General features: G+C 48.6%; 1 protein-coding gene across 1 annotated transcript in view; it reads right to left on the minus strand.

The window, feature by feature from the left end:
- The window catches only part of GALNT6 (polypeptide N-acetylgalactosaminyltransferase 6), a 245,689-nt gene that overhangs the window by 37,690 nt on the left and 187,803 nt on the right, over nucleotides 1-20,196 (minus strand). Inside the window, exon 6 of the mRNA XM_085654494.1 lies at nucleotides 4,900-5,017. Coding sequence (XP_085510620.1) covers nucleotides 4,900-5,017 — 118 coding nt within the window. The remainder of the gene's footprint in view (nucleotides 1-4,899; nucleotides 5,018-20,196) is intronic.

Here is a 20,196-nt window from a genome sequence, read left to right on the forward strand (position 1 = left end):
GTGCTGAAGTCTCAGGGACAAAAGACTTCACCACCAGCTCCCCTCTGAATTTCCTTGCTGGGAATTCTATCTGCAGAAGCCTACGTGTCGCTGGGAGCTGGAAGCGCAACGCAATGAGAAGAAGCTTGTCGCCGCCGCAGCTTTCGTCGCATCGCCGGAGAACCGTGCCGCCGCCGCATCTCCCAGGAAGCGTGTCTTTGTCGAAGCAGTCTGCTGTCGCATCACTGGAGAAGCGTGACGCCAACGAGAGGGTCACCATCGCATTGCCACAGAAGCGTGTCACAGGGCCTGTCGCGGCTCCAAAGAACAGAGTCGCCACAAGGCTGCCAGGGCGTGAACGCATAGCCGTCGCATCAAGGGCGCCATCTTCTCGCAACACACCAGGATTGTCGCATCGCATCGAGGCGCCATCTTGCGCATCGCAACCGGGCCGCAGGCCGAGAACCTACGCATCACCCCCACACCAGTAAGGATTGCGACGCATCCCCTACTCTGCACAAGCATTGAGGCGCGACGCATCATCTCCCCCGGAGCACAGAACCAACGCATCTTCCTCTGCGAGCCTTTTGTTTATTTTGTATTACGCATCCAGGTACTTTTGTGAGAACTGTGCCACATTTATCATCAACTTGAACTAAGTAACTTTTACCATCTTTAAGTCAATCTTAAGTACAGTATTGTGGATTTTTGTCATTTGTGGTCTTGTGTTAAGTCTATATAAAGCATACATATTTTTATAAAACCTGTGTGGTGTCCATCTGTAGTGTTTTCTCTGTATTACTGTATGTGTTCACAAATGCTTAACACACTGCCTCTGAGATAAACCGGTCTGCTCGTGCCAAGCTAACAAGGGGGTGAGCAGGGGTTATCTAGGAGTGTAATCCCCTTATCCTGATTTAGAAGCAAGGGTCCCTATTTGGACAAAGGTGTATACCATTGCCAACTAGAGACCCCCAGTTCTAACAGCTATCATAATTTATTTTAAAGTAATACTTCAAGTTTAAGTCTGCACTTTTTTTCTGGCCACAAACAACAACTCTTCTTCCTGGCGATCTTTAGGAGAAGCGCTGTAGCCATCTTTGACCAGGTCAACACAGTGTATAGGGTACAACTGTTCTCATCAGCATCCCTTAAGAGTGTCAGGGGCTTAAGAAAAAGTGACATGCAGATTACATATAAATCTCGTGTTATATTCTGAATATAGGTATTATCCCTTGAAGTTGCTTCATGCTTTGTATGGAAGGTTCTTGCTTAGTTCTGTTGCCCTATCTACTACTAAAATGCTTGCTTTTATGTGGGGCAGTTGGGCAGTTTCCTTTGAGAGCTGCACTGTGCTTGCATGCATATAATACATCTGATTATCTTCTTGTTCAGAGAATTGTCAATATACCAGCTGTGCAGTAGCTCACTCATAGTAGAGCCTGCAGCATGCAGAGCAAGTTTGTCTTCCTGCTGTGTTCTTTCCCTTTTCATTATTGTTGTGTTTGTCTTCTGGTTCATTACTCATTTCACGTTTTTGTCCCATTTTTTTGCATTTTCTCCTTTAATCTTTCCCTCCCTGGTTTTCAATCTTTCTGCCGATTTCTCATTTTTTGCAATATTCGTTTTTCCTTTTTTAGGTGTCACCTAGGCAGCACGCATGCGCTGCTCTAGGAGATGACCTTTAGAAATTGGTCAGCTTTTTTCAAGCACTCATGCTTGTGCTGGCCTCCACCTTGCGGGAGCGAGCAGCGGCGCACGCACTAATAGAAAAAAGATGGCCCACGCGCCGCTGCTCGCTCCCGCAAGGTGGATGCCAGCACAAGCACGAGCGCTTGAAAACAGCTGTTTGCTTTGCCTGGTTGCCCTCGCTATCCCGTCTTAACTGATTATCTTGCCGTCGCTTTGTTTGCATTTGTCTGCTCTTATTTTTTTTTTTCATTGCTTGTCTTGCACTCTAGTCCCAGCGCTGCCCAGACGACATGTGTGCGCAGAGCCGCTAGCCCCACTTACTACAGTTCATCCCGGTGCGGTGCCCTGACACGCGCCTCTGCCCCTTGCGCGTGTTTCCTTATTGTATGCCATATACTCCCATGTGCTTCCCAGCTGTCCTCACAAGCCCCAGTCATTCGTTAAACATGTATTTAAAACGCCAAGAAGTGAAGCATGGAATTGTGATTTTCAACGGTTATAATGAGCAGCATCAGCTCAATCAAGAAAATGTGTTGGGAGTGTTGGAGCTTACCCGAGGGTGTGTGAGAGACAGACAAGGTATACTCTGGTGTATGTGAGAGAGATGTGACTCCCTGACGTTCGCGCGCACCCATGCTGTATATATGTTCAGCTTTTTGTATGGCCAGAGGGAGCCATACCGGACTCGCACGTTTGTGCACGTGTGGTGTGGCACAGGTACAACCACACTGTGTGAGAGGCCAGACTAACGTATGGGTGGGTCCCTTAGTGTAGTACAGTGTACAAGGTAACGTCTTGTGTTGGTTTTTTTCACTTAGATCCTCAATATGCAATGCAGCAGTTATCTGGGGAAATGGATTTTCCTAATGAATCTGCTACAATCATCTTTGAATGCATTTTCTTGTGTTTTAAGAAAATGTATTCCAATGTGGCGGTGCTATTTTTTTTTAAACTTTATTATTCGTTTACCATTCCGAGATGACAAACACCCGTCGGAGGGGCCAGGGAGGCAGGGCTGATACCCTCGGGATATTAATGGCAGCCGTCATCCGTGGAAATAAGGCATCACTTGAGAGACTTGGCGCCCTCTGTGCCCATCACCAGGGAGCCCCCCTGTGACCCACGAGACGCAGCAGCTAGAAGTGCCTGCAGGATCACACCAATTTCACCACTACCCCATACACACTCCCTTCTCTCCTCTGCCCCCTCCTCTCAGCTCCCTGCCGCGCACCTTCATTTTCTGACCCTCTCTCCCCACTTACTCTCTCCTCAGCCTTCTCTTCCCCTCCCCCATTCTCCCCCTACTCCATACCAATACATTTCCCTTCCTCTCTCCCCCATCTTCCCCTGCCCTCCCCCTCGCACCCCCGCCACCCCTTCTCGTTCCCCACACCCCTCTCCTGCCTGCTCGCGCCTAGCAATACGCAGAGTGTTCTTTGTAATATTTGAAAACTCGCAGCTTCTATGCTGCATGGCTAACCACTAATATGGTCCCAAAGGCGAGACCTATTGGCTATGTCAATGCTTGTTATTGCGCTTGTTCTGCATTTTCAATCTACTTTCATGAGGTTTTCTCAACCTTTACACGTTTTGCAGTTTCATTCAGGTGTTGCTTTTTTCTCCCTTCGTTTTTTTAGATCAATCCATGGCCTATTTTTGTCTCCTCTCCTATATATTCCTCTTTACTTTCCTCCTGTTTTTCTCTAGATTTCTGCTCATTACAATAGTATTTTCTCACATACACTGCCAGGAGAAGTGACAAATTCAGTTCCCAATCAGAATAATCCCACCTGTAGGCACATTATGCTCATGGAGCAGTACGCACCGACTCCACAACGATCACTGTAGAATTCAAACATACAAAAAAGCTCAAGGCGCAGAAGGTCATAAGCTAGAGTCGCACTAGTCATGATGGTTGGGTATTTGACAGCCTTGGCCCTATGTTAAATCTATCCATATAGGGGCAGCCACATTTGTCATTGGAGAAATTAACTACGATCAGCACTGGTATCTGGAGTCCAGAAGACATTTTCAGCCAGAGAACAAAGCCAAAAGAGACATCCTAGAGAGAAGGAAGCCAGCAACTACATTCAGCCTGGGTACGAGACCGCGAGAGGCCTCCAGACAGAGTATAATGAAAAAAGAAACATCTGGAAAGAACAGGAGGAAAGAAGAGACGTTCTGGCGCAGTAGGAGAAAAAAGACATCCAAACAGAGCAGGAACCCAAATGAAATATCCATTAAGAGAAGGGAAAAGACACATCCTGCCTGAGTAGGAGCAATGGGGGTACATCCAGCCAGAATCGGGAGGCAGAAAAGAAATCTAGCCTGAGTAGGAGGCCAGAAAACATCCATCCAGAGTCTGAGGAGAAAAAAGACATCCAGCTCGAGTTCAGGGAAGGGGGAGGCATCAGTCCACAATAGGAGTCCAGAAATGGTGTTCATTCAGATTGGGTTCGCTGAAGAGACATAAAGCCAGAATAGAAGACAAGAAGACACATCAAGCCGGAGTAGAAAGCCAGAAAGGAAAGCGGCATCCAACCACCGTAGGAGGAAACAAAAGACATTCAGTCAGAGCAAAGGCCAGATGAACCATCCAGTCAAAGTAAGAAGCCAGAACAGATGTCCAACCAAAGTAGGAGGCCAGGTGAGCCTTTCAGCCAGTAGGAAGCCAGAAGAAACATCCATCCAATTTAGGATGCCAGAAAACCGATCTAGCCAGAGTAAGTGATAAGATATAGAGAATGATGTAGAGGAATACCGCAAGCATAAGATAGAAGCAGAGTTATTTGAATAGATCAGAATGGCGGAAGAAACATCCATTGAGACTATGTGACCAGAAGACATGTTCATCTAGAGTAGGGTGACCACCTCTCTCCAGGACTTTCCTGATACCATTTCCGGTCCAGGACTTTAGTGCGATAGCCCAATGCATTCTGCATACTGTAGTCTTATTTTGCTTCCATTTAATTAGTCTAACACACTTGAAATCAATTATATGTTAATGAAATGCTCAGAACTGGAAATGGTGCCCGCAATGACCCGGTGTGAAGAGATCACCCTAAGCCAGAGTTACATCAGAAACAGATAAAAGAGTCGTCTCCCCTCAATGAAGTAGGAAGCAAGCATCAGGCCAAGGTACAACAAGCCTGTCCTCCGTAGGGTTGCAAACAACTTAGTATCCACATTTATGTAGTATACATATAAACACACAATGCAAAAACTCACCCGGAATGACATCTCCACATTCTCTCCTCCCCAGATCTCCATCTGATCATCATATGAACCGATATGATAGAAATACTCCTTGGAGATGGCGAAAAGACCACCGGCGAATGTGGGAGACCTGAATTGGAGGACAGAAGCACATCACTGTAACATGCTGTGGTTTTCGCTTTTTCTCCTCAATGGCCTTTACACCAACTACACCTATTCCCTCGCATATGCTGTGTTCACCAAGACTCCCCTGAGTCCCTTCTTTACTTTTTTCTTTACTTTTTACTATTGTATAAGCAGAAAACAACAGTGCCTACATGTATTGTACACATAATAAAGCAGATGGGACCAATTGGATTTAAGTGATATGAACATTTATCTAGCGTGCCTCATTAAATGTCACAAAGCAAACACAAGGAGATGATGAATGGAGCGCTGAAACTTTTCAGATCCTCACCCTTGGTCACAGATCTGGGTTGAATCCATCATCGTTCTTTAGCTCACTTTGCCACCCCATTTCAGACACAGCTATATGCAAATCAGTCTTGTGCATCATGGGAACAGCCCAGGCCGAACTGCCAAGCCAGGTCTTCCCTGGACCGGAAACAAGCATGCTGGGGCCGGTTTCGGGGGTAACACCCCTCATCAGCCATTCTAGCCTAAATCCAGTGACAATGTGCTCAAGGGACCAATGTCTGGACATAATCCTGCAAAGCCGATTTTTAAAGTTCTTAAAGATCTGACTGCTAAAAGAGCTTCAGCAGTTGAGATATGCTCTACATCCCACTGTGAGGAGCTCGACAATTTTTTTTTGGAAAAGGTGCATACCATCTATCGCTCCTTTCCTAGTACCATCCCTCAGTGTGAAGGCCAGAGGCCTACTTCTACTTCTAATGTGGCTCTATCCACACTTCCGGGAATCTCAGAGGTAGAGTTCAATAGGTTGGCAGCTAAAGTTAAATCCGGGTCCCCTGCAGACCCGCTCAGACCCGCGCAGTTCAGAGATTCGGCTGCTCTATGTTTCCCCCCTGTGCGCCAACTCATTAATCTTTCGTTGTGTTCAGGGACAGTACCAACTAAGTGGAAACAAGCCTATGTCACCCCTATTTTGAAGAAACCCGCCTTGGATCCCCTTAAACTGGAGAACTATCGCCCAATCTCTCTTCTCACTTGGGATGCCAAGGTTGCGGAGGCTTATGTTAATGGAATCCTGACTCAACATCTTCAGACTGCTAATATCTTGGATTCCTCCCAGAACGGTTTTCGAGCAGGTCACAGCACGGAGACTGCTCTCCTTGCGATGACGGAACATCTGCGCTACGTGCTTGATTCCGGTCAAACTGCGGCACTGGTGTTACTTGACCTCAGTGCCGCATTTGACACGGTCTCACATGTGATACTTCTGCACCGTTTGGGTGAGGCAGGTATCTCTGGCTTGGCACTTGACTGGTTTCGGTCTTTTCTAGCAGGTCGCTCATTTCGGGTCGCCACACCTCCTTTTGAATCCAAACCCCATTTCATCGAGCAGGGAGTCCCTCAGGGGTCGGCACTTAGCCCCACGCTGTTCAACCTGTATGTGCAGCCGCTGGCTGCGGTCGCCAAGCAGCGGGGCCTGACCATGGTTTCCTATGCTGACGACACGCAGTTGGCGGTTACACTCAATGGGGACTCCGACTCTGAGGCCCCTAGGTTCAGGGAGGGCTTAACAGCAGTGGCTGGCTGGATGACGGCTAACTGCTTACAACTCAATGCTAAAAAAACGGAAGTCCTCATTGTCGGTAAGCAGTGCAACCTCTGGGGCGCTCAGTGGTGGCCCCCAGAGTTGGGCTTAGCCCCTATTCTGGTCCCCGAGGTTAAAAACCTGGGTGTCTGGTTAGATTCCGCCCTTAGTTTCTGCGGACACACAAAAAAAGTGGCTGCTGCTTGCTTTGGGGTTCTGCGGGGGCTTAGGCCAACCCTGAAATTTTTTGACGCCCCCACTAGACAGTTGATAATTCAGGCCACCATACTCTCGTGGCTTGATTACGCGAGTTCGCTCTTGGTGGGGGCCAATCAGGCGGAAGTTATCCGGATGCAGCGAGCACAGAATGCGGCGGCCAGAGCCCTGGTGGGTCTACCTAGGTTCTGCTCTGCGAAGGAAACTATCCGGAAACTTAATTGGCTGCCCATGGCTCAAAGGATTGAGTTTAAGACTTTATGTCTCTCCTTCAAGATCCTTAAGCTGTCCTCCCCCTGATCTTGGAGCATCTTCTTACCCCTTATGTTCCCTCTCACTGTCTGAGGTCATTGGGCCAAAATCTAGCTGTAGTTCCACGGTTCAAACGCTGCAGAGCGGGTGGGCGTTCCTTCCGCTTTCTGGCGGCTAGGCTTTGGAACTCATTACCTGCTCACATTCGTGCCCTTGATGATCTGCTTATGTTCAAGAGGGCTATTAAAACGTATCTCTTTCCCCCTGGATGTTATTTTACTACATAGGATTTCATTCCCTTGCCCCGCTTCTCCCTCTCTCTGTTTGCCTCTCCGTTCTATATATTTTTCATTCTGCCTGTCAGAGCGCCGGGACGCCCCTTTGCTGAGGCAGCTGTGCGCTATAGAAGAACGGATAATATAACATACCCTGCCAACTTAGGGCGAACAAAGCAAACATAAAGAGATGATGAACGGAGCGCTGAAATGTCACAGCACAGCATGTCTACCCAGGTTATACATCTTGGAAATGGTTCCACAACCTCCCCCAGATTTTCTTATATTGCTTAGGGCAGTCCTCATTCTTATACTGTATCCGCTAGCAAGCCACAATAATCCATACACTGCAGCCATTCTGCCGCAATGGGCGTGCAGCAATGTTAGGTAATGTCACTCTCTGCCCTCAAATACCCAATGTGCAGCAACTTTATTACTTCTGGGAAGTCCCAGTGCAGCAATATCCCAAACAAATGTGCTCAAGGATCCCACATGAGGGAAACCCTGATCACAGTCTGCAAGATTGCTTGAATCTGGGACCAGTATGCATGAATCATAGGACACTCCCATATCCTGTAAAGACAGGAGCCTGATTCTACCCCGCAACTCGTACAACTTAGGTTGGATGTCTTCACCATTTTATAATATAATACATGTGATGGGAATATTTAAATTGGAGAGCCAAGATGGAATACTCTCTCGCTGCCATTTTGGCCTCCTGCCAGTAAGTGTCTTCAAGAGGCTCAGATCTACAGCCCACCTCTCCCTCAACTGCAAAAGAGCCCAATATATTGTGGATATATGCTTATTTTTAGTTTTTTGCACGGACCAGTTTAGATTTCATCAGGCTAAAATCAGGTAGTTGGTTGAAGTCATTTTTATAATTTTCCAGGACATTCCCTATATGCAGAAATTGGAAGAAAGCAGACCTATACATCCCATTTTCCTTGTTGAGTTTTGCAAATCATTTCATGTGTGTTGATATCCACAGACAGATATCTCCGACATGAGAGATGAGAGGGCCAAATCTCTCCAACCTCCTGCATTTTAACATTTGTAGGTCATTGATTCGTGCAGCACCTGCTGCCCATTTGATGCTAAAGCATTAGGAAGGTCAGATACCACAAATTCTGGTGGATTGCCGTAGCTCTTCATTCTTATGAGGTCGAAAACAGAGGTGAAAGCAATGTGTTTTTATTTCCATTGTACAAGCCTGGCCGCCAGTCATTACAGCACGTTACAACAGAATAGGAGAATTTTCCTTTTTCGATATAGTGAGATTAAGTGATTCGACTAAGAAGCTCAGGATACTGAGCCAAGGCCAAGCCCGAACCGGAAACCCCATGTTCGAAAGATGGAAGCTCTAGCCACCAGGCCTCATCTCTTATTCATTCACCAATACAGATGCAATTTTAGCCTCCGAAAGGGGCAATTCCCATAAAAAAAGAAATTCTATGTCAGGACCGGAGGCTTCGGATTATGCTATCTCTCTTCGCTTTATTAGAAATACAAAACACACAGCAGCCAGAGAGATACGAAAATATCAATGTAAAACCATAAAAAACTACAACTCCCTACAACCAGGGATAAGTAGAGTACATTAGTCCATCAACTATTTCCATAACATCCTGTAAAGTCCTCTGTCCGCTCTCATTCCTCCTCTTTCTTCGCTGCTTCGCAGCCAGTTAAGTGCTCATGCTTTGTTTACATTGTTTGATCTTTATTACTATACTTTTGGGATAATTGACAGCTTGCTTTGCTTGCGCGCGCTTGTATCTCTGTTTTTTCCTACAGAGCCCCAACCGGCCGCGGGAACGTTCTCGCTCCTCACGCGGCCGGCTTCCCTGCTGTGCGGCTCCTTCGTACGCCGCTGGGGGCGCTCGACCGCCTTGTGACACTCGCGTCGCGTCTCCTCAGATGAGGAGCGCGCCGCGAGTTCAACGGACGATAGAGCCTGCCCCTGCTGCCTCTCCTTCAACGTCCGCAGCGCGGATTGTATTTGTCCCCTTTCACTATTAAACGCCCCGCTGGGGTCTGTACTGCGGTTCCAACCGCGACGAACGCGCTGATTATTCAGCGTCGTATGCACTTCAAAACACCACGCTTCTCGCGGGCGGTGTTAATTCTATTTGGGCATATATTCCGCTTTGTGGACACTTCAAACAGTAATTTTCCAACGCGTTTGGAAGGCAGCTGCCCTGTCAGGTGAATCCTGAGGGCGTATACGCGTTGGGGGCCTGGTGCAACCCCATTGTATCCCTCTGGGCTACCCAAATTGCGGCCTCAGGCCTGGAAAAATTTATACTACCTGCTGATTGGGTGACAGATATGGCTGGACAATCCGAATATTATGAGGAGGAAGTCCAGGAGTACTTACCTTTTAGCGATGATTTCTTTGAAGCAGTTGATGACTCTATATATCGAGTAGTTAATGAGGTAGTGGGTCCGATGGAGCAACGTCTCTCGGATAGAATTGTGCAGGAATGCCAAAGATTGGCGGCGGCTCGCGGCAGCGCGACGCCGGCCCCAGGAGACCTCGCTGACGCGGTTCCTCCCCCCCCCAAAAAACAGCGTCCTGACGGGGTGGATGCAGATGCCTTTGCGCGCCTTAAAACGGCGTTTTTAGCAAAGACGACCCCTTGTGCCCCCCTCCCAGCGGGTGACCAGCCTCAAGATATGCCAGATCCCCCATCCCCGGCGACTGATAATGATACCCAGGCTGATACCGATGATGACGCGAGTTCTTCCCGTCCTTGGCGCCCGGCCCCGGCGACCGCTTCTGAGGCGCCGGAGGAGGATGCTGATATGCTGAACCCAGATGAAATAATGCATCCCCGGTCTTCCGCTTGGGTCCCAGGGGATAAGGTCGTTCGATTCCTGGCCAACCGCCTGCGTAAGCCTCTGGAGAAGGAAGCACGGAGTTGTTTGAGGGCGGAATGTCCCCGTCCCTCCTTGCCGGACAAAATAGCGCTTACTCCCGAACTGGACTCTAAAATGGCCACCTTCTTGGCGAAATTTGTGAAAGATCCCCGTAAGGGCATTGATAGATCTTGGCGGTCCTGTCAAGATAAACTCCTCGATGCCGTCGGTCCCATGGCGAAGATATTAGACATGGCGGAGGAGGCTAAGGTGACTGGTTCCACGATTTCCCCTGAGGTGTTATCAAATTGGGCCCAGCGGGCCCTTATTTTTATAGGAAACGCAAATTGCGCCCTTTCAACGGAGCGTCGTCGCTCCTTGTTGATTAAATTGGACCCCAAACTAGGAGATTTGGCTTCTTCTGAGGCCGGGGCAGTTGCGCAGGGGGGCCTTTTTGGCGAACCCTTCGTGAAGGAATTGGGGAAGTTCGTGTCTACTTTTACTTCCTTAGACAAGGCCCAGTCGGGTATTAAGAAAGTGTTTACCCAGCGGGTTTTCCGCGGGGCCGGCCGAGGCAGGGGCCGCTCGTCCGGCCGTGGGTTCCAACAAAACCCTAATAAGGGACAAGGCTCTGGTCGTGGTCAATACAATTCCACCGCAAATTACACCAACTTCTACCCAACGCGAGGACAGCGTTTCAGAGGTCGTGGAGGCTACAAGTCCAACTCTGGAGGCGGAGGCTCTAGCGGTAAGTGTCCTTTCCGCATGTCACATACAGTTAGGGGGGCGGCTGGCATGTTTCAAAGAGGCTTGGGCGGCGTTAACGTCCGATGCATGGGTCCTTCAGACAATTCAGGGCTTTCATGTAGAATTTCTGGACAATCCCCGCCAGCTGGCGCGGCCAACTCCATTACAATTCAGCCTTCAGGACGCACGGTTGATCGACGAGGAGGTCGCCGACTTGCTTCGCAAGGGCGCCATTTGTCGCGCATCTCTGCATCCTCATGGTTTCCTCAGCAATATTTTCCTCGTGGACAAAGCCGACGGAGGTCGTCGTCCGGTAATCAATCTCAAGGAATTCAACACGTGGTTGGTGTACCGCCATTTCAAAATGGAGGGAATTCATCTCTTGCGCGATCTCCTGCGTCCTTCCGATTGGTTGGCGCGTTTGGATTTAAAAGACGCCTATCTCGTGATTCCGGTGCACCCGCCCCACAGACGATTCCTACAGTTTTGTTGGGGGGGTCTGATATACGAATTCACGGCCCTTCCGTTCGGGCTTTCCTCGGCACCGTGGTGTTTCACCAAGGTGCTTCATCCCGCGGTAGAGTTTCTCCGGGCACGGGGTATACGCATGATCGTCTATCTGGACGACATCCTCCTAATGGCTCAGTCTCCCCAACTCTTGTTGGTGCAACTCCAACAAACTGTTTCTCTTCTGCAGAGCCTAGGGTTCGTTATCAACACAGCGAAATCGGTACTTCAACCTTCACAGTCAGTTACCTTCCTGGGCTTTGTGGTAGACTCCGTTCAGGCGACGCTGAGCCTTCCCTCTCGAAAGATGGCAAAGATTCGGCACGAATTACGCCAGACGGTATCCAGGTCTTCCATTTCCCTTCGTCGCTTGGCCAGGATTGTGGGCCTCCTGTCGTCCTCGATTCAGGCGATTTTCCCGGGCCCATTGCACTATCGGGCATTGCAAAGATTAAAGGCCTATCACCTCAGACGGGGTCGGTCGTACGATCACGTGGTACCACTTTCGGCAGAAGCCAAAGAGGAAGTTCAGTGGTGGCTCACTCATATGGAGGCCTGGAACGGTCGAGCGATTTTTGGCTCCGTTCCGGATTTGGTCATCGAGTCCGACGCCAGCAAACTGGGTTGGGGTGCTCGATGCGGGGATTTCTCCACCGGAGGTGTTTGGTCAGCAGACGAACGGGTCTTTCACATCAATTGCTTGGAACTGTTGGCCGGGTCTTTCGCAGTGCGCTGCTGGACCAAGGACAGGGTGCAATCGTGTGTCCTCCTGAAGATGGACAACATCTCTGCGGTCCGTTATGTCAACCGGTTGGGAGGGCCCCGTTCTCGGGCCTTGGCCAACCTAGCGAAAGACTTTTGGGGCTACTGCCTCGACCATCATATATCGGTGACAGCGGAGTATCTCCCGGGCCAGCACAACCAAGTAGCGGACTGGCACTCTCGTCATCTCTACGACTCCAGCTTATGGAAGCTGGACCCTCCGGTCTTCCTACGGTTGAACAATCTCTGGGGTCCCTTCTCAGCGGACCTGTTTGCCTCCCGTTTGGACAACCAAGTGCCCAGATTCTTCAGTTGGAGACCGGATCCGATGGCTCTTGCCACGGATGCCTTTCTCCAGGACTGGAGGGCGGAAAACGGGTACGCGTTTCCGCCATTCTCCATGATAATGAGAACAACAGCCCAGATCCGACGACAGGGCGCGGAGCTGACCTTGATCACCCCTCTATGGAGGTCTCAAGTTTGGTTTCCAGTTCTTCTGGAACTTTCCTGGGATTCTCCAATCCTACTCCCCCTGTATCCTCAACTTCTTCGGAACCCAGAAGGGAACCTTCATCCCCTGATTACTCAGGAGACGCTCAGACTCATGGCGTGGCGTCTTTCAGGCGCAGATGGTCGCTGCCGGGACTTTCGGGACAGGCTGAGGCCCTCCTGTCAAAGGCATGGGCAGACAGCACCACGAAACGTTATAGATCCGCGTGGTCACGATGGGTTCGTTGGTGTCTTCGACGGGATCTGGATCCCGTGGTCGCAGGAATCGTTCCCCTCTTGAATTTTTTCGCCGATTTGGCGTCGGACGGCTTGGCATATCGCTCCATTAACGCTATCAGATCGGCGATTTCTGCCGGTCATGAGCCTCTAGACGGAGCGCCTGTTGGGGAACATCCGATGGTCTGCAGACTTTTACGGGGCGTGCGCTTATCGTTACCCCCAGAACCTCGTTACTCTGTCCTTTGGGACGTCAACAGAGTCTTGAATCTGTTTCTTTCCTGGCAATCTAATCGATACCTCTCTCTGAAAGAATTGTCTTCCAAGCTTGCTATGCTTCTATGCTTGGTCTCCTGCAGACGGGTTTCCGATGTTCGTGCGCTAGACGTCTCGGCGCGGGTTTTCTCCCCGGAAGGGGTTGTTTTTACGATCGGACGCAGAACCAAGTCGCATTCACGTACAGTAACGTACCCGGCTTTCCGGGACTCTCCCAAACTGTGTGTGGTAGATTGTTTAAAGTCATATGAAGATTTAACGCAGGAACTCCGCCCGCCGGGCGAACGACAACTCTTGATAGCTCTCAAGAAACCACACAAGGCAGTCTCTTCTCCCACCATTGCAGGTGGGTGCGATGGGTTATGCAAGAGGCTGGCATTGACACAAAATTATTTGGTGCCCATTCTGCCAGAGGTGCTATGGCCTCAAAGGCTTTCGCACTAGGTGCGCGTTTGGAGGATTTAATGCGAGCAGCGGACTGGTCGTCCGACTCTACCTTCAAGAGGTTTTATTTTAAGCCAGTCCTTAATGTTGCACAGTTAGTGGTAAGTAAGCTTTGAACTAGCATAATCCGAAGCCTCCGGTCCTGACATAGAATCGGAATTTGCCTAGTAACATGACGGTAAGTTCCAATTCTATTAAGGACACGGAGGCGAGGATTATCCCGCCCGGGGCACCTTTGGTGCGAACCCCCCCCGTATGGCAGTAAGTACTTATTTTCTCGACCTTGATTGGCGGGACATGCTTGTTTCGTTTGATGTGTTTTTCTACTGTGACCTTGCGTAATATGCTTGGTTTGGTTCGCACGGTTCTCACCTCCCTGCTTGGTTTCTTTTAGGCAATGATGGATCCAAGCAAGAACAATAAGGAAATGGCGTGACTTGCGCGAAGAAAGAGGAGGAATGAGAGCGGACAGAGGACTTTACAGGATGTTATGGAAATAGTTGATGGACTAATGTACTCTACTTATCCCTGGTTGTAGGGAGTTGTAGTTTTTTATGGTTTTACATTGATATTTTCGTATCTCTCTGGCTGCTGTGTGTTTTGTATTTCTAATAAAGCGAAGAGAGATAGCATAATCCTCGCCTCCGTGTCCTTAATAGAATTGGAACTTACCGTCATGTTACTAGGCAAATTCCGATTCTGTAGCACTTTATATTACACTTATGGTTATGAAGCGCTACATCTTCCCCTTGCATCTTTGTTCTGGGGTGAAATCTCCCCATATCCGGAGATGTCAAACACGTTCTGATTATCTGGGAGAAATATGCATCATCTCTAGGGCTGTGAGAAATGTGTTTTTATGTAATCACGTGAAAATTCTGTAAAATTACACGTAATTACATGAAATGCCACCATTTTGGATGTGAGGACACTTCACTCACAAAAAAGCAAAAAAAATACAAGCATTGCCAACAGCTTGCTTTCTGATCATTCACATTGTTCCTTTGTACTCGTGCAAAATTTTTCCAGATAACAGAATTAGATTACATTACGTGGCGTGATAGAATATTTTGGGAATTTCACTTTACAAGCGTAATGCAAAATTACCGAAATTAAACAAGTTTACGTCCGCATAACAAAGTTTTTCGAGGGCCAGTCATCTTCTTAACATCATGAGCGTTTTCTTTAGCATCAACCTAGCCAAGGCAACTTTAATCTCAAATGACATCATCACACTGACATGCCCTAAACAAAGCGAAAAGCATGCAATTATTACATATCTTTCAGGGGTGGTCATCATCAGATGACACTGGCAATGCTGGACTGACCATTATGGCCCTTTGTGATTGGCCACAATCTAGAAGAAGGCTGCTGAGAAGGCTCAGTGGGCTGCCACAGTTCAGCAGGGGAAACTAGTCAATTTATTTGAAAAAAAGTATATATTTTCATTTACACCGTTTGGACAAACACACCATGGAGAGACAGGCTCGCTGGTAAACTTACTCACATATTGGAATTTGGGGGAAGTTGTTTTTTGCTTTTTAAATATTTTTTTGCGATGGCTTGTTTTGGCGTATCTCTCCACTCAGTCTCACTTGTTGGAAATCCTTCTCCTTTGACACATCCTTATCCTCCAAACAAGCAAAATGTCTTCATAGACCACAAGATCACCGGCCCTATAAACATTTCTCACCCTCCCAAAAACATCTATTCTTTATTGATTTCAATTGGATCACCTTCCAAAACCATTCAATCTCCGTGGGAGCCTCCAATGGATGAACGGTTATAAAGAAGCCCGTTCCGGCCTTCACGTTTAAAAGGGATGTTACCTTTCTAGCAGACCATTTCTAAGGATTTTAAGGGATTTTAAGAAGTGGGTGTTTCCTGCTGACACGGTGATGCTCGAGTCCTGCTTCGATAGAAAGTCGTGCTGAACGGATGGCAGGGAACGAGGATGTGGTCCGTCGGCTACGCTGCCTACTTTGGTGCTGGAAACCAGGGTTCGAGCCTTGCGGTCGCGTCCACATCCTGTGATTCTGGGCAAATCGCTTAATCTCCCCGTGCCTGAATATGTAATGTAAATACGGTGCTCATGTACAGCGATCCAATACCTTCGAGTAGAGTTCGCGCTATATTTAAGATGCAAACAAATAAATAAATAACCTTCCCAGGACGTCCAGCCCACGGTGACGTACGTAAGGTTCACGCTCTCTCTGCTACGTACACTAATGTAATCCCCTCCGTAGTGAGCGCTCACGCAGCGCGTTTCCACTGAAAAGTAGCAGGTCCGGGCATGCACTCTAGACAGTCCCGCCGGCAGGATTTGAAGATAAAAGTTGAAAGAAGGCGGCTATTGGGACTAATGAGAGACTGAGGTGGAGACCAAGGCTGAGGGAACGGGGTTTGTGAGTCAGTGGTATCCTTCGAAGAATCACAATCCAGGTGTCTGCAACTCAGAAGTGAGCCGTAAACCTGTGTACAATCAATAAATACAGTAAAATGTCAACAGCTCGCCCAAAACAGTGCCATGAATGCCTGGCTACAAGCAGGGTCAAGCATAGGCAAAGCCAATAGGTCTCGCCTTTAGGACCTATTGGCTTTGTCAATGCTTTTTTTTTGCAATACCGAAAACTAAAAAAGAAAAACAAAAGCGTATGACGCAGCGTTTTTTGACATTTTTGTTTTTTACCGATAAGACATCAATCGGTAAGTAATAAAAAATAAATAAAACAATGTTTGGCGAGTTTTATGTACTTCCACTAATCTCAAACGTCATAAGCCCACGTAACAAATCCTCAAAAGACCATCACACTAAACATCACCTCTAAAAGAAGGGACAGAAGCGATGGCAGCCTCTATGTGAAACAGTAATTGTGAAAATGCCAAGGGAGAACAATTAAACAACCAACCCCTTGACTGTCTTCTTCCTGGTTATATAATAATGTCCGTACGCACAAATGACGAGAGCTAATGAACAGCAAAACATAGGATGGAATGAGAGAAAAAAACCGAGCAACTTTGTGACATTAAATACTGCACGTTTTAAAAGACACCATAAATGGCTCAACAAGGAAATAATAATCCTGTTTGGAAAGTTAATTAAAAAAAAATTATCATAGTGAAAAGAGTAATGGGCTGTGGGTGAAAAAGGCTTCATTTTGCTACACCGCTGCAAGGGCATATCCATCCGCCCCCTGATCTGTTCCCCTTGTGTTGGGCTGTTAACCGCATCGCTGCTCATGACGGAACCACTCCGTCATGAGCCACGGGCGCCGTGTGCTCATGACGGAGTGGTTCCGTCATGCTGCGGCCGTTGGCGGCAGCACCGCCCACGCGGCGCTGATTCCCCGCCTGTGCGGGCGATTATCGCGAGTGGGCAGAGTCGTGACGGAACCACTCCGTCATGAGCACAGCTCGCCCGTGACTCATGACGGCGTGGTTCCGTCATGAGCATGGCAGCGCCGCGCTGCCCCCAAACCCCCCCAGCGCCGCGGCGGAATTCGTGCCGCGGCGAAGGGGTTAATTCGCTTAGGAAAGGTATATTCACTTGCTACGTTTCCTTTTAATTAGCACAATATGTAAACTGACAGACTGTTCGTTGAAGCCATTTATACATTGCTGTTTTCGATGGACGCAAATGGTCTGTTGCCAGGTGCGTTACTTCGGGTCAGAGAGAAGCGTGGCTCTTAGGACTTAGCTGCATTTCACTCATGGTATAAGCTCGACGCTGCCTCAGTGTCTGGCCTCTCAAAAGAGAGGTTCAACTTCCAAGCTTCTCAACAGTGGCTGCTTCTTCGCTAAGGCGGAGGAGCGTTGCCCCACTGCTTTCCAGCAGAAAAAAGTGAAAAATAAAATGATAATAACAAAGTTTGTTATTTTATTTGTCCTTGCTCACTTCCCGCAGCCAAACTGAGGGCAGGGCTGTCCTTTCTGACACAACACAGCTGCCGGAAGGAGGAGTGGTGGCACTGCTTGAAGTGCGCATGACAATTTGAACAGCCATTTCAGGCCGGCTAAAACCGTCATGCACACTTTGATCTCTTCACCTGAGCCGTGATGTACAGCTGGGTGGAGAGCAAGCACAGGGTCGTAGTGCATTAATGAGCACCTAACTGGGGCACTCACACTAATCATGGCTCTGCTCTCATGTTGAGTAATACCAGCGTCTGGATTGGCATAGGGGAGCCTGTGGCATGCTGGGTGTCGAGGACCAAAAGCCAGAATATCATAGGCACTGCAGATGGAAGGTAGGCATTTTTAAACTTTTCCCCACGCTACCCACCCCCTGCGCTGCGTTCCCCGCACTGCCTCACCACTGTAATGCCCCAGCAGCCACCACTGATTTTCAGTGGCAGCTGGCATTGCTTTACAGTCAGGGATGGCACCGCTACTTCACAGCCCCCGCTAAGAAGCATAAAGCCGCTGTAAATAAGCAGGAACAGGGCTGGGAAATATTCAGGATTGTGTACATGTGAGGGAGTGATTAAGGAAGATGGTGATTGTGATACAGATATGGAGAATAGATCTTACTCCGAGACTAAGTGATATGCCGGCACGGGTGGGGTGCTCTGCATTTAGGCTGGGCTCTCTGCATCATCACTGGTTTCTCAACACTGAATGCACGTAGCGACCAGGCTTCCCAGAAAGCTGACAACTACCAGAACAGCTAGTGGTGGAATCCTTCTTCCTGCCCTGCTGACCGCGTGGAACTGGAGCTGGCTGATGCCCTGTCAGCAGTGCGAGCACATGGCTATGTAGGCAGCGAGGCGAGAGCCTCTCAGAAGTACCCATACCAGCAGCAATACTGTACAAGCAACTCTCTGAAATGGTAATAAGCATTGGCAAAGCCAATAGATCTCGCCTATGTGAGAGCTATTAGCTTGACCAATGTCTTAGTTATGTTGTAAAGCAGCATGGCTGCTGTGCAGCATTATTAAGTTATATTTTTAAAAGCGATAGGACGCAGGTGGCAAAAAAAAAAAGCATGTTGGAACGGCCAGCTCTGGCCACATCATACTACTTCTTTATCTTATGGTGGGGGGACACACAGATAATGGGAAGGTGAGGTGGTGAGAGGGAAGAGGCAATATGGACAATGGGGGGTGCGTGGGAAGAAGCAACACAACAGGAAGAAGAAAAAAAGAAAAATGGTCCCTGTAAAGTGGTGGGGCACTAGGCCCCCATGTACTAACAAGGATGGCACAGACACTGTAATGTAGTTACTGCAACTGGCCCAGGGCACATGCGTCTGGCCCCTTTTATTAGCAGGACACATGTCCTGTGAAGCCTGTGTTGGATGGGTGTGTGGTGAAGTGTAAGCCAGCCCTCAGGGAGTGGCTGGCACAACAAACACTAGAACAGTGACCAGCCAGTCACTACATACCTCCCAAACTTTATTAACACTGGAACAACAAGTCCAACATGTGAGCGAGAATAAAACAACAGAAAACTCCACACAGTCTCTTCTACTGCTTTCAGAACAGAATGATAGGACAACTGCAGCTAGGATCACCAGTTATAATTGGCACGGTTCAGGGGTGCACTGTGGATCCTGTATTCCTTGGACTCCGTGCGTGGAATTTTACAACCAAGGTCTATATGCACAGTTTACTGTGACGGTGCATGTGGAGCGATAGTGAAGACTGTGGATGTTACGCTTTCACAAAGACAACCTGGCTCCATAAACATCAAGCCTCCTACGACAGATGACATCCTATTTATTGTTGCCAAGTCTTCTGCAGATGCAGCAGTGCTTCCAACTGCTGAACTGTACAGTGATATCTGACATCCTTCTCTCACCAAGACACCCTCTCATACTAGGATTCCCCTCTCACGGGATTCCCCGGAGGTCCTCTTCATCAGACTTCCACGGGACTGGGTGCACTTTGCCGTGTCACTACAACGCCATGTTCTAGGCTCGTAGAGGAAGCACTACGAGTCCCACCTTCAAGTGACTCGCTCTGCCTAGAGGCTAGTTGTTTCCAGATCGGATTACTTCCGCCATCCAGACTCTGGTGCACCTGCATTGACAGGATAGCCTTGGAGGAACCAGCTTACGACAAGAGATCTTTGTCTTCCTCAGACCTGTGGGAGAGCTGCTGTAGACTCGACTCTCTTGTTGGGATCTCACTCTCACCAGTAACCCCCAAGGCCCTTGCCCCTGAACCGCAACGGTCTGGTGTGGAGTTGTACGATCTTCTAGATGCCATTTCAGAGGTCATTCAAGACGTCCGAGCAGGACCACAATCCAGTCTCCCGTGTGACCCCAAAGGTGGATGGTACAAATGGTCCGGCTTGCACTCATCTGCAGGTGCCAAGTTTGCTTGGTGTAACCAAAGACTTCTGGAATAGCCAACCTCTCATGGTGCAATCGATGTTACATAGCTACTATGCTTCACTCCCAATGTCCAACACTCCTAAGATGTTCTTGCACTCAGTCAGCTTCTGTATCTTGCGGTGTGCCAAATGTCTATCACACACTCCTCTTTTCTTTGGACTCATCACGCAGTGGCCTCGAGCACCACT

Source organism: Triturus cristatus, chromosome 4_1 (assembly GCF_964204655.1).
Source record: "Triturus cristatus chromosome 4_1, aTriCri1.1, whole genome shotgun sequence".
Taxonomy (NCBI): Eukaryota; Metazoa; Chordata; class Amphibia; order Caudata; family Salamandridae; genus Triturus; species Triturus cristatus.